The sequence below is a fragment of the Podarcis vaucheri genome (assembly GCF_965113315.1).
Source record: "Podarcis vaucheri genome assembly, chromosome: 5".
Lineage (NCBI taxonomy): Eukaryota > Metazoa > Chordata > Lepidosauria > Squamata > Lacertidae > Podarcis > Podarcis vaucheri.
Genome location: NC_138763.1, coordinates 36,730,409 through 36,745,178, shown reverse-complemented (window position 1 = coordinate 36,745,178; position 14,770 = coordinate 36,730,409). Strand labels below are relative to the sequence as shown.

The 14,770-nt window shown below is 41.7% G+C and overlaps 1 protein-coding gene across 2 annotated transcripts in view; it reads right to left on the bottom strand.

The window, feature by feature from the left end:
* LOC309531939 (glypican-5-like) overlaps nt 1–14,770 on the bottom strand; it is a 407,839-nt gene that overhangs the window by 154,607 nt on the left and 238,462 nt on the right. For both annotated transcript variants that reach the window (XM_082221811.1, XM_082221812.1), the window contains one exon: nt 14,453–14,573. In XM_082221811.1, coding sequence (XP_082077937.1) covers nt 14,453–14,573 — 121 coding nt within the window. The remainder of the gene's footprint in view (nt 1–14,452; nt 14,574–14,770) is intronic.

Here is a 14,770-nt window from a genome sequence, read left to right as displayed (position 1 = left end):
TTGAATATATATACCACATTTGTATCCTGGTCTTTCTTCAAGGAGCTCACGGCTATGCATCAATTTATTTTGTTCTCATTATATTGTTATACAGCATCATAAGAACATAAGAGTGCTGCTGGATCCAAGCAAAGCGCTGTTTTCACAGTAGCTAACCAGTTGTTTTTGGGAAATTTTTTGGGAAACTCGCAAGCAGGACATGAGTGCAATAGCATCTGCCTGCTCATGAACCCCTGTGACTGATATTCAAGGCATACTGCTCCTTGTAGCACAGAGATAATGACAACTAGCAGCCATGGAAAGCCTGGCCCACCATGAATGGGTCTAATCTCAAGTTGAAACCAACCAAGTTGGTGGCCACCACTAATCTTGTGGCAGCAAATTCTATTGTTTGAGTTGTGTGAAAGCAGTGCTTCATTTTGGCAGTCCTGAATCTCCCAACCAGCTGAACTGGATAGCCACCTTGAATAGGCTAGTCACACTTCTCTGAAGTCTCTCAGCCCCACTCACCTCACAGAGTGTTTGCTGTGGAGGAGGAAGGGAAAGGAGAATGTTAGCCGCTTTGAGACTCCTTCGGGTAGTGATAAAGCGGGATATCAAATCCAAACTCTTCTAATATTAATAGAGACTATGCACAGTTGTTAGCTGTGATAATGTTTTTAAATTGTTCCTGAAAGAACAACTGTCTTATGAGGTTGATAGAGGGGGATCTAATGGGATAAAATGCCTTTCATATATGAGGAATGATTAATTCTGAATGATCACATCCAAATAGACAATATGCAATAGACAGATGTCAACTCTGTGATTCAACCCTCAATTATACAATTTTACAGTTTATAATTTAATGATGTGTTCGGTAATAAAGTGAATAGTGCAAGATTAAATTAATGTTGAATGTGTCATCTGATATAAATGACACTCCTGAGCTCTTAATTTATACTCACCAGAAACCCTGAATATCTGTAATTTGTAGCACAGCAAGGCTTATGGCATCATCTTCTAGAAACTAGTCAGTAAACAGGGGGTGGTTCACAACTTCAGGGCTGGCAGATGGGCACATTCCATTAGTGCACCATGCGTCCTTTCCCAGAAATTGATTCTTGGAGTGTTTCATATAAAGATGAAGCTACCATAAATCTTAATGTTTCACACAATACATCTGATACAAATTCTGGCAGAGTCAAAATAAATAGCCCATCGGTAAAGAGAATTGGCCTTGACTGTGTTGGACACAAAGTAGTCTGGTTATAGCTAGTAAGAAAATAAAAAATGAACTCAAGTTTGGTTTCATGGCATCGTTGTCCTGAAAGCAAACCTCTGCCAACATACTAGGGCACAGAAGGGTTTATATAAAGCCAGAGAGCGAGAGAGGGAGAAATACAGATATGCCAAGTTGATTCTGATATGCTTTGGATTATTTAACGTCCACCTCACTCTCCCTTCCAAGAGACATTGTTCCCAGGTGGACTCATCTCAGCCAGACAGCCTACTGGGCCAAAGCTGATTAACTTCAGAAGTATAACTGCATCACTTATCTTCACTCAATTCTCTGGACCAATTTACAAGGTAAGAAACCCTGAGCTATTAAATGTTGGTATTTACTTTGGTTTGATATTTACAGCTCTATTACGATAGCAGATATTAAAGAAGGATACACTGTGAGCCCTTTAGTTCATTATGTGAAATTTACAACACCATATATTAATCAGTTTTATGGCTGGCTGATGAATTGCCCGGTGTTGATGCCTTCATTCACACCCACAGTTTTCAGGCTAATATTTAATGCATCATAGAGGGGATCAGCCTTGGTACCACTAAAATCTACAGTCCCAGGCTATCTGCAGTATTCTAGCTATATTTCTTGGACTCCTTCACTCTTTGATAAATTTACTATTCATGGAGCCCTAAAAGTATGGCGTTGGATGGCTTTTCTTATTCTTCAAAGTTGCACTAGAGATTTCACATAAATGTTTTTGATCACTTCTCTTAGTTTAAAGCATACCCTCTGTTTTAAAGAAATATATACATTCACTATTTAGTAGCCATAGTTTATTTATAAATTTTCAGTAAATGGATCCATTATAGTTCCTGAATGTTGTTGTTATCTACTGCCCTATACCTGGGGGTCTGTTTGGTAGGTTTTCAGTTTACTACACAATGGACAATTATTGTCAAATCCAAATACAGAAAAAAATCCTTATAACTCCTGACATATGTATTCTAACCAAAAATCAAGCCATATGAGAAGTAAACTATTTCACATTTCAAAACAAGCCATGAAAAGGGTTTTACAATAAAACACCAGTTACAACTATTTTATTATGCTATGCAAGTTTTAAAAATGAAATTGAAATTAATATTTCATTGACCGAAATCCATTAATATTAGCATTCTTAGATGTTTGTGGAGTATTCTATTGCTTCAAAAATTGCTGGTTCAGTAGAAGGAAGACTAAAAAGTGTTCTCTTTTGTTAAGATTCAGTCCTCAGCACCATGGACAGAGATGCAGGTTTCATGTTTTCAAAGCCTTCTTGAGGTACACTCAGAAGAAACTTTTAAAACTGCAGTCAGCAGTTCAGACCACCATTTATACTCAGAAATTCAGACCACCAAGTCAAAGATTTGGCAACTACCCATCCTGCAACCACACAAAACAAGTAAGACCCTCTTCCGCTCTTCTAAGCCACTTCAGACTATAAATTGGCATCATTCTCTAGAACAGAGTGAGTGTGTGCCTGACCCCCATGTGATCTCCATATGTAAAATCACACATATGTACACTTCAGTCACAAAGTCAACACCCGCCCCCCCCACAAGTATGCAGGAATCACCCATACTGGATATTTCATAGATAAGCCATCTTTGGATATTCCATTTCATTCTGCTCCATGGAGAAGATGAAGGAGATAATCTTTTATTATTCCAATTTATTATTCCCCTCACTAAAATTTAATAATTTCCTCCTCTCCCCCCAAATAACAACAGAAAATGACCCTCATCTCCATGTTTTGTGAATGGGGCTGTGCACGGGATACTTTCAACTTGGCTTTCGTGATGACTCTTATTTAAGCACTCTCCATGCACTCTGCTAGCTCTGACCTTGCTAGCTTAACATTTGACCTTGCTGCTTTCACTTTGTTGCACCTAGGTCCTCAACCCTTCCATGTCTTTTGCTTGGGAAAGCAGGGCTGGGCGGGGGGGGGGGGTTGCTAGCAGCAGAAGCAGGGTTTGCAGGAACGCCATTAGGCATCAAGCCCAGCTTGAAGGGATCTGGATCCTAATCTAATTGGGACTACGCTTTTTGAACAAGGTTGAACTTTAACCATCATTTACTCCAAACTCTTGCACCATCACTTATATTGAGTCATACCATTGGTCCATCTAGCTCAGGACTGTCTACACTGCCGGTCAGTGACATTCCAGGTTTTCGGGCAGAAGTCTTTCCCAGCCGCACCTGGAGATGCCAAGGATTGAATCTGGTCCCTTCTGCAGGCAAGCAGATGCTCTACCATTGAGAAGAAGAAGAAGAGTTTGGATCTGATATCCCGCTTTATCACTACCCGAAGGAGTCTCAAAGCGGCTAACAATCTCCTTTCCCTTACTCCCCTACAAGAAACACCCTGTGAGGTGAGTGAGGCTGAGAGACTTCAGAGAAGTGTGACTGGCCCAAGGTCACCCAGCAGCTGCATGTGGAGGGGTGGGGAATTGAACCCCGTTCACCAGATTACGAGTCAACTGTTCTTAACCACTACACCACACTGGCTCTCCATTGAGCCAATGAAGCTACGGTAGGATTGCGGTGGGAGGGCTTGGTGGGGCTGAGAGCAGCAGGTGGTAACTGTACACAGAAAAGCAAAACAGGTCCGTATTCCAAACTGATGAAGCAACATTTCCCCTCTTATTGTTTTCCTGATATTCAGGTGGACTATAAATTTGGGAGGCAGAAGGCAGGACTGTTTTATCTGAATTCAGATGCATTCAATAAAGTGTGCAAATCTGCTAGTCTGTGAGCTGCTCAAATGATACCAAAAGCACACGTGACACAACTTGATAAGCATCTTAACGTGGTGTCCGTGGAAGGTGATACTTTGCAATAATAAAGAGATTTGGTCCCCTGTTTGTAATTACCATACCTTCAAAAAGAGGCTCAAGCCCCACAGAGGAGCAAACTACATGTTTAGGACTTCATCCATGAACAATTCCACCATCAAGGCCAAATTCTGCCACTTACCATTTATCATTCGCTTTGATTAGGTTATCTTTTTCAAATGTCACATCAAATACAGCGTTACTGCAGTGAAGCACAAATCATGCTTTTCTATATTATCCAATTATTACCTTGCTTGTCTGCCAGATCACTCCCATAAATATGCCTTTTTGACAAATTCCACTGAGGAGTGTTTCACATATAAAAGACCAAACAAATTAGGGTAACAGAATACCAAAATGACATTGAATACACTCTTATAGCAGAATGCTTCAGATTCATGGAAATGTCTTGGTAATATTAAATTGTTATAAAACAAAAGGCCAACGATACTTCTGGATACGCAGGATCCATCAGCCGCCGCCTCCATCAACTGTGCACAACAGAGTCTATTTTGCGTCCCCCACAGTCTTTATCATCCAGGAGGACAGGAGAAGGACAGGACTCGAGGCAGGTTAAATAAACTGTTATGTGACCCACATGGCATACCTCGCGTATTCCTGCTAAGCATGGTGCATACTAATCTGATTTAACTGATTTTTATAGAAGATGGTGTTTATTTATAAAAGCATTTATACAATGCCCTCCCACAAAACATCAGGTGCGCATATATATATATATATATATATATATATATATGCACATATATATATATATATGCATATATGCATACACACACACACACACACACACACACACACAGTGGTACCTTGGGTTACATACGCTTCAGGTTACATACGCTTCAGGTTACAGACTCCACTAACCCAGAAATATTACCTCAGGTTAAGAACTTTGCTTCAGGATGAGAACAGAAATCGTGCTCCGGCGGCGTGGTGGCAGCAGCAGGCCCCATTAGCTAAAGTGGTGCTTCAGGTTAAGAACAGACCTTCGGAATGAATTAAGTATGTAACCAGATGTACCACTGTATATGCATGCAGATCATTAAAATGGTCAGGTGCTCAAGGTAAATTTTAAACGGCTGCATAGGCATGTCGCCATAAAAATAATAATATTTAAGTGCCCCATGAAAGTTATGAGTGATGATCCTTGCAGAATCTCTGCTACAAGAGTGTTCCACAGCATAGCACTGGCAACACTGAATGCCCAACCTCTGACTGAGGCCAGGCTCTCTTGCTTTTAAACATCCAATTTGTTTCCAGCTCTAATTCAAGGTGCTCAACATTAGTGTTTATAGCCCCAGACAACTTGGCCCATCCCTGCCAGGTAGGATTGGTATGGAGTCCCCTTTTTTGTCTTCTCTTTTTTTACATGATGGCGTATGTGCTGCAAGGTGAACTGATTGACCGAGGTTGCAGGGTCCGGAATTATTCTAAGGAAATGGAGATGGTGAGCGGCTGTAGCCTGGCCAGCCTTTCACAGCATACCCACCATTGAGTGAGAAGAAAAGGTGAGTGCTGATGTTGTTGCGATTGGCATCTGCCCTCCTGGGCCCCGGCATTTGCCTGACTGTGATGGATGTAAATGCTGGACCAGTTCAAAACTTATTTAAATAATGCACATTTTCAATCTTTCATCGGGGACGTCAGCTAGAGCCATTTCTATGTCATGAAATCCTAATTTAACCTTGTCTAAAATTGGGGAGGGTGGCAGCAGAAAGTAAACAAGACTTAAAAAAGCAAGCATAGCTACTTTAAGATGCAGTTTTGGGTATCACCAACTACAAAGGGGGGAAATTTCAAGCAAGAGCAAACTATATCACCAGCCATGCCCACAGCAGGTGTTGGTGCTACCAGGAAAGTGGGAACACCTGCATGTTAATTTGGGGGCCTGGATGAGCTCCTGCAGTGTTCTGTAACCTGGCAGATGAAGCTGATGGATGTGATTTCAGGATTCCCAGGGTAAAATACACCTGCATTTTCCAGGAGCACTTTCAGTTGTGGACAGTGTAGGCCACTGCCACACATTGATGTGGCCTCAAGAGTTGCTTTCGCTGCTGCAATTGACATAGCAGCTTCTCCACCTCCGTATTTCAGACCACATGCAAGTAGGATTACCTGGACATCTCACTTGCCCTACACACAGCTTCCTTGTTATTAACCATTATGTGCTTCTTTGGACTAGATACAGATATCAAAGTACTTTTGTTTGAAAAACAAGCTGATTGTAGATTGAATATGTTGTTGCAGTTAGTATGCAGAAATATATGCATTAAAAATACTTTTGTCTCAATTCTGGATTAGCAATGAGCTGAAATGGGGAGCATTTTCCATGAGCACTTTCAGCAACAGCTAAAAAATGGCCCTCCTTTCTTCAGGAATGTGGAAAGGGGCAAAAGTGTGTGTGCTCATTTGGAGTGAGGGCAATGCTCTGTAAGCAGCATTGATCTCACTCTCAGCTGGCTGTTCTTCCCCTGCCTGGCATTTTCACGCAGCCAGATCTGATTGGCTATCATTTTATATTGCCTGAGATCATTCTAGGAAGGAGAGGAAGCCCCCAAATAAAAGACACTGTTTGCGGAGAAGGGAAGCTGGGTGAAAACAGTCATGAAGGTACATTTAGTAGTGTAAACGTTTAGAGCAGCCTTTCTCAACCTGTGGGTCCCCAGATGTTGTTGAACTACCACTCCCATCACCCCTAGCTAGCAAGGCCAGAGCTCAGGGATGATGGGAGTTGTAGTCCAACAACATCTGGAGACCCACAGGTTGAGAACTGCTGGTTTAGAGGAACTCCAGAACTAAAACAGGTCAATATTTAAGATCTGAAATGCTGCTTCTGCCTGACCTACTTAGGATGCATTCAAAGGGTTAGAGTAACCAAGATATCCACCCTCTGTTTTCCTTAAAAGATGAGCCGTCCTTTCTTAAGGAAGTATGCAAAGCTCATCCTTGACTGACTGACTCTCTCTCTCTCTCTCTCTCTCTCTCTCTTCATGGTCAGGTCTTTCAAACATAATCTAAAGATGAGGCAAGGAGCTTTGATGGAAGGAATCTGATCAATTATTCCTCTGATGCCTGCTCTTCTGACCTTTTTTCTCTCCTTTAGAGACTGCTATAAAAGCCAGGGAGCTTGTCTGACCTTTCTTTGCACTTACATCATAGTCATTCCCCCCCAAAAAGAATACATGATTTATTACATGCATATAAATGGCATCTCACTGCTTCACAGCTTCCAGTATCTTTGTACAATGCAATTACAGTTAGCATAATTCTTCAAGAATAGCTGAATGGACAAAGCATGATGACCAATTTTATTTGAAACAGTCACAAAAGCGATAGGGCTGAATATAGCTAAATATTTGGCTATCCTGACATGGTCCACAAAAATCATCTGGCTAACAAAGAAGGACCATATTTCCAAAAGCTGAACCACTGGGCATGACAGTGAGCAATACAGAGGCTTGTATATAGCTCTGTTTCATCGTGCCCACTGCCTGGTTGGATGGTAAGGACCTATTACATCCCTGCTATGTCAGGCTTTTGCCCAGACAATGGTTCTGTGCTTTGTTGTCAACCTGTTTGAAGTCCTGGACTGTATCAGCTTTTTGCAAGCTGGTGACCTGCAGATGTTTTGAACTTCAGCTCCCACCATTCTTGCCCAGTGGCCATGCTGGGTGGGGCTAATAGGAGTTGGAGTCCAAAATCATTTGAATAGCCACAGGTTCCCCATCCCTGGGCGATATAGAATGACCTTCATGACCTTCAGCTTTATTTCTGCACCTTATGTAGGGGTTTTGTTCTTGGCCCCAGCACGCATTGGCGGAGCATGTATAAGCACCTTGCCCCATTTATTTTGCCCCAACCCCATTATGCACTCCAAAAGGATCTGCGTATCGGCAATCACACATCAACTGGACCCATCTAAAATACTCACTGCCTGTATATGCATGCGTGTGTGTGTGTGTGTGTGTAGAGAGAGAGAGAGACTTCTAATGGAAAACAATAGCACTCTTTTTCCAATTTGGCTCATGTTGTTACTATGACTCAATATATGATTCTGATTTATTAAGATTAATTTTCCCTAATGAAAACAAAACAAAACATATATAACGGCCCATCTGGGTAAATAATTCTTGAAAGTGCTTGGAAGAGAAATGGCACCTGCATATCCAGAGACACAGCACATGAATCATAACCAGGCCTTTTAGGGTTATATATGTGCCAGCACGAAAAAATAAGAGACGTACAATTTACATAGTGATTCAGAACTTTTGTTTCAGAATGTTACATTCGTGTTTAATTATTTTACATGATCTATGTCTTTGGCAGAAACTCTCCTGCTGTTTTTAACGCTGAAGCACATTAGTAATCCTTAGTTTAATTATATCTGAAGTTGCTATATTTTCCTACAAACCAAACGGAACATCTGTAATTCCCAGGTACATAAAATTCCACTGACTGCTCTAGAAGGTGTAGACATTAAATACATTTTAGACCAGCTGTTAAATTTAGAGTCGAAAGAGCTTTTAGATAATGCTTCCATGGAAAAGAAACATGTTTGTCAAATGGATTCATCTCCCTGTTGATGACAAATCTGTCTGGTATTGCAAAATATTATAAGATGTACATCTTTATCCAGAATTTCCCAAGTGGTTAGGTGACCCTTTGTGGAAGTTGCAGTTTGGCAGGGGCAAGCCAAGAAATAATAAATGAACTGAGAGTGGCAGCTTTACCCCACCTGATGGTTGGACCAAGCCTTTACCCAACCATTTAACCAACATGTCCCTGGGGAGAGACACACTCCAATGGGGCAGAAACAAAGGGAGGCACACCAGTTTTGTTTGAAAAGGAAAAAGCAAGTGCAAACACTGCTCCGCCCTCCCTTCTCTCTTGTTCCTGTGTACCCAACAGGTCTTGGGGCATTCTGGAGTCTCTGCCCTAGATTGTCTCCTCCATGGGGATCTACCAGTAGGGTTGCTCAGCCTCGCTCCAATTCATGTACATTTTAGACGGTCCCAGTGAGCCAATTGATGGATCTTCATCCATGGGAATAAAAATCTCAGCTACATAACAGCCCTGATTTCTTTATCGTTTTTATGATGCACAATATATATGTGCAGATTCAGAGAGATGTGATTCATTTTGTAATAACGCTTCTAAATACACGTCATATACTTGCATACAAATCAAATGACTTCATTCCTGTACTGGCAATATTCCCCCTGGTTACAATTAGTGCTAAAATGTTCACGGGGAACCTTCCTAGAAGGCAGACACACAAATTATTTCCCATTCCATAGTAATTAACATAGAGATTGAAGACGAGATGACTTTAAACTACATAGCTTCAATTTTCTAAGAAATAGTGGAGGCTTATAGTAAAAGGACAATATGATAAATTATAGGTGTGGGACCATATTGAAGAAGGGGCAGGTTAAAGGCTTCAGGGTCTGTGATCTCCAGGGGTAGATGAACCAGAAAAGCAAAGTGTAGCTACTCAAGATTTATTGAAGTTTCTGTATAAATACAGGATCAGACCTCTAACTCCACCTGCTCTTTCCTGGCAGCACAACCACAATTTCCCAGTTGGTGCATCCCTTCAGCCCTCTTTTCCAAGGCTTCAGAGCTTGAGGAGTGAAAGATCCAGGTCTTATGATACCCTGGGGCCACGCCCAATAGCCAGGTCCTCCCAAATCCTAGCCCAATAGAGTTGGGAAAACCAGATAGGTACTTCTTAGGAGTCCCTCTGCCTCCCAACAGATAGGAGGAGAAGGTCCTGTAGAAGTGCGAAGAGGTGTTCTTTGCTCCTCTATCTCCAGGAAGCCCCTTTCCACACCTCTCATGTTTATGCTTCTGAACCCTTCATTAGGCCTTGGGCTGGTGGTAGCAGCTGCTCCCTGCCTTGCTTCTTCATGTACTGACTGAGCAGCAGCAGTCTTGGCTCCTGGATAGGTGAACTGGGGCCGCCTTGAAAGGAAAGTCACGGCAAAAGCTGTTCTACTCAAGACAGTGCCCGGCAAATCCTCACAACAGTCAGATTATCCAGATAAACACATCTAGTTGGACAGAATAAAGCTTTAGTTTTAGCTTCTTGCTACCAACTGATGATGTGTATACAACTAGTTTTGTTTAAGGAGCAGTATTTTGTCTTTAAGGAGCAGTATTTTGAACTGAAGTCCAACAGGACAACTTCCTATGACAGGGAGGGAGGACCTGGGACCTTTGGTGTGTTCTTAGACTCCAGCTCTTATCATCCCTGACTGCTGGTCTTGCCATATTAGGCTGATGGGAGGGGGACTCCAACAACATCTGGACACTCACAGGTTCCTATGCCAGACTTTGGACTTATCTTCACACTAGGGATGAAATAATCAGTTTATTTCTGCTGTGTCAATTTCACACGTTCATTTGTAACACGTGTCACTCTATCCCACTTCCACGCTAATCTGCCTTTTAAAAAATCTGCATGCAAATTCATATTCAAATAAGCATTTTAATGCATTTTCTCACAAATAGGATCTATAAATTCATTTTCTTCCAAAAAATGTACAATGAAGTAAACATTTCTCAATATATTGTGAAACAATGCATTTTTGCCTTTTTTTTTTTTAGTTGAGAACTGCACAGTAAAATGTAGAGAAATGCAAAATCTGAATAATATTGACATTTTGGCCCACACATTAGTTTGAGAGGGAGGGATCAGGTGACTTCACAGTGGAATTTGCCATGTTCAGATTCCTCAAGCATCCTTCCTCCACATGCAAGTTCTCCCGTATTCTAAATCTTAGTAAAATGAACCCCAGGCTGCCTAGCTAGGGAATGCAATGGTGGTCTAGGAACACATGACTATCTTAGAAGGCACGACTGAAAGTGAGAATGGCTGTGTTATTTATTCTAAATTAAAATAAACTGGCTCAGAATATACACACACAGCTTGGCATGATTTCTCCAGTATAGTTTATACATCATTCTTAAGGAACCAAAATATAATAAAATGAGATGCAGGGAAACCCAAATGTAAGCTTGGTCTCTGAAGATTTTTTAAATGAGTCACTTCAGTTGAAGCAGCACATGATCATAACAAGAACCAAAATGATCTCAGGACTGATGGCACTGAAGCCTGCAGGGCACGTTAGGAGAGAGACTGCCTACAGATCTAATTAAAATGCACCCAGGAATAAAGTAAGAGGAGGAATCTTTTCTGCCTAATTGGTAAGAGAGGAACTTACTCTGCTAAACTGCTGATGTAATTGGAAATGCCACATACTGGTTTAGCTGGACACAGTGATCAATCAGACATTATTCTTTCCAGCGGCCGTGGAAATGGCTGTGTCACTTGTGGGGGTTAATGAAAGCGCAATCCTGAATGCAAACTTCTTCAAGTCATGAAACAAAGGCAACAGCTTTGCACGTGGCAAAGCACACTTCTGACAGGGACTGGCATGAACATGACTTTGCACTGCTTTCATATAGCCTTGTTTTAGTGATCTGTAACTGCCGGTGCCCTGCAGAAGTAATTGTTCCTCAAGGGCTCCTCCACTGTTCTTGGAGAAGTGATTGTTGGAGGTGATTAGGTGATTTAGATATGAAAACCTCTGGTCAAATTAAATCCTTAAGTATAGGGTCCCCAACTATGCCATCTTACTGTAAATAAAAAAACAGGTTCAATTTCATGGGCTGTTCTAGAGAAAGAGAGCAGGAGGTATGGGTGATTCCTGAATTCAGTGCCTAGAGGTAACAATGGGCTGGATGAAGGCCAATAAAATGCAGCCTAATCCAGACAAGACAGAAGTGCTTCAACTTTAGGAGAGCAGCCAACCTATTTTGAATAGGGTTTCCTTGAAGAAAGATTCAGAGCCTAGGAGCACTCCAGGGTCCAAATAGCAGCTAAGGAGCCCCCTACTTGAATACGTACATAGTAATTTTATCAGCCAGTAAATAGCATTGCAACTTTGCTTTCATAATACTAATGTTGATAACAACAAAGAATGTATAGTGCTTTCACGTGTTCAAAGTGCTTCACATGGATTTTCTAATTATAGCCCTGTAAAGTTAAGTCAGGGACGCAGGTGGCGCTGTGGGTAAAACCCAGCGCCTAGGACTTGCCGATCGCATGGTCGGTGGTTCGAATCCCCGCGGCGGGGTGCGTTCCCGTCGTTTGGTCCCAGCGCCTGCCAACCTAGCAGTTCGAAAGCAACCCCGGTGCAAGTAGATAAATAGGGACCGCTTTCCAGCGGGAAGGTAAACGGCGTTCCGTGTGCTGCGCTGGCTCACCAGATGCAGCTTTGTCACGCTGGCCACGTGACCCAGAAGTGTCTGCGGACAGCGCTGGCTCCCGGCCTCTAGAGTGAGATGAGCGCACAACCCTAGAGTCTGGCAAGAGTGGCCCGTACGGGCATGGGTAACTTTACCTTTACCTTTAAAGTTAAGTCAGTGTTATTTCTCATTCTGCAGATGGGGGTGGGGACTGAGGCAGAGAGACAGAGAAAGCAGCTCACTTTAATCCAGCTAGTGAGTTCTTGGCAGAAGTGAGATTTGAACCACAGACTTCAGGGTATGTACCTGAATCTCTTAGCATGCTATGCTACACCAATGCCACATTCAACCATTAACCACAAGAAAGGGGAATATATTGTTCTTCCAAAACTGTTGAACTATCTTCAAAAACCGAGGGTATATGCCAATATATGTCAAGTGTTTAATGGGGCTTCCTTCCCAGGTAAATGTGTATAAGGGTTGCAGCCATAATCATCTTCTGAGTGTTAGCTTTTTATTCATAAATTAATCCAGTCTTAGATAAACACCCTAAGAAAACGGCAACACATGTTTGATGTTATGCTGAAAGCGTTAAAGAGAAATTTAACAACTTCTTTGATGCTTTGATCTCTGAAGAAATCTCGCTAAAATTATGATCAAAGTAATTTATATTACTTAACAACAAATCATCTTAAGGCAATAATAAGCATTCTGTTTAATCCACGCAGTCAATTACCCACTACAAATCTCCATCTGTTGGGGGGCAGGACTTCACTTAAGGATCATTTTCTCTTAAAGGTCAACAGAAAGTCACAGAAATAATCTTCCCTACAAGGAGGTAACAAGGCTTGGCGGCCATGATATATTGCACAGGATGTCATGTCATTTGTGGAATTTTTGTTTTGCGAAGAGAAGGTGCAGTTCTTAGTATGCTAGTGCTGAAGAGACGAAATCCAAAGAGTTACACAAGGGTCACTCAATGGCTTGGACCCAATGGGATGTCTGACGTTTTCCCACTTGTACGACAGGTCCCTATGTCATACTACAAGCAATCTTGGAAACTCCACTCATTATTATTAATTTTTTTTAAAAAAAAGGTTTACTGTGTGGTGTGAGGTGGTTGTTGGTGCTTTGCCCACACTCCCCTGGCCATACAAAATTCATCATGTTGTTCTTTGTCATCACGAAGAACTCATAGATGACCCTGTCTTACATCTCACAACTGGAAGAAAAAGTAGCTAATTTGAGCCATGGTTTTGCATGATATACACTATTCCTTTCCACACTAATCAGCGCAATCAATATTACAGCCAGTAGCAGTTGTCAAAAGTTATACCTATTCTCTAATGGTGAGTGATTAGGGAGGAGAAGCTACTCTGTCATTACAAACTCTGCAGATGCCATTATCCACGTTTCCTCAAATTGGACAAGAAAATATGCTTACATTAAATGAAAATCGATTGCTGTTAAATGTGGTAGGTAGCTCTGGCTAATTTGGATTGACACCATCTATGCGACTTGCAAAGCAGTGGATTGAAGGGAGAGTATTATGTAGCCATAATATATTCAGCACTGACTAGCTGAAGTTCTGTGTAGACAGCCATGCATAACCCACAGAGCTCAAGTGAATCACTTAAGCAGGCACCCATTCATCATGTTTTTGGCATACCTACTGGCAGACCATCTTTTTCTTCTGGATTGGGAAAATTAAGAATCACTTTCAGCAAAACTTTACTGGCTACTTGTAGTGCCACAGGTTCCAATGTGGCCCCGCTGTAGTTCATGCAAGGTATTTCAGGTTTTTTTTAGGGCAATGAGCCTTTATAAACTTAGTGCAATTTTATAGAAACCTACTCAGAAGATAGAGAGTGATAAATGCAAAACTACTGGAATTATGAGTCATAAGCAACTGTGGGAATTTGCCATGGCTGGATGCAGCCTTGCCTGGTCAGCTGACATACACCAGGACATATTTAATTCTTTGCAGAATCCTGGTTTGTCAATATGTTCAAGCTTCATATAATTACTACAAATTTGTGTTTCAATTCCATATTTCCTTTTAGGTTGAATGTGAAACTTGAGTACTTACCTGATTAAATTGTTGCAGTTTAGCAATTAAGTTGCTAACGTGTGGGTCCATTCCTCTGACTTTCAATTCTGGGTTATTAATTTGTGCCTTCATCCCATTGGTAACCACTCTGCTTGTATAACTGCAATAGAAAAGGAAAGGAAGGCTTTGTTAGGATATTTCTGTTCCACCTTACAAGGGAGCAGGCTTTGTGAGTCACAGAGTCTGCGTATTTCCTGTTGACAGGAAGTTTATGTTTTTCTGTTGCTTTCGTTTCTCTCTCTCGGTGCCTGAAACACTGAAGCAGGCAGTCATGTTTTCTCTGTTCTGACCAACGCA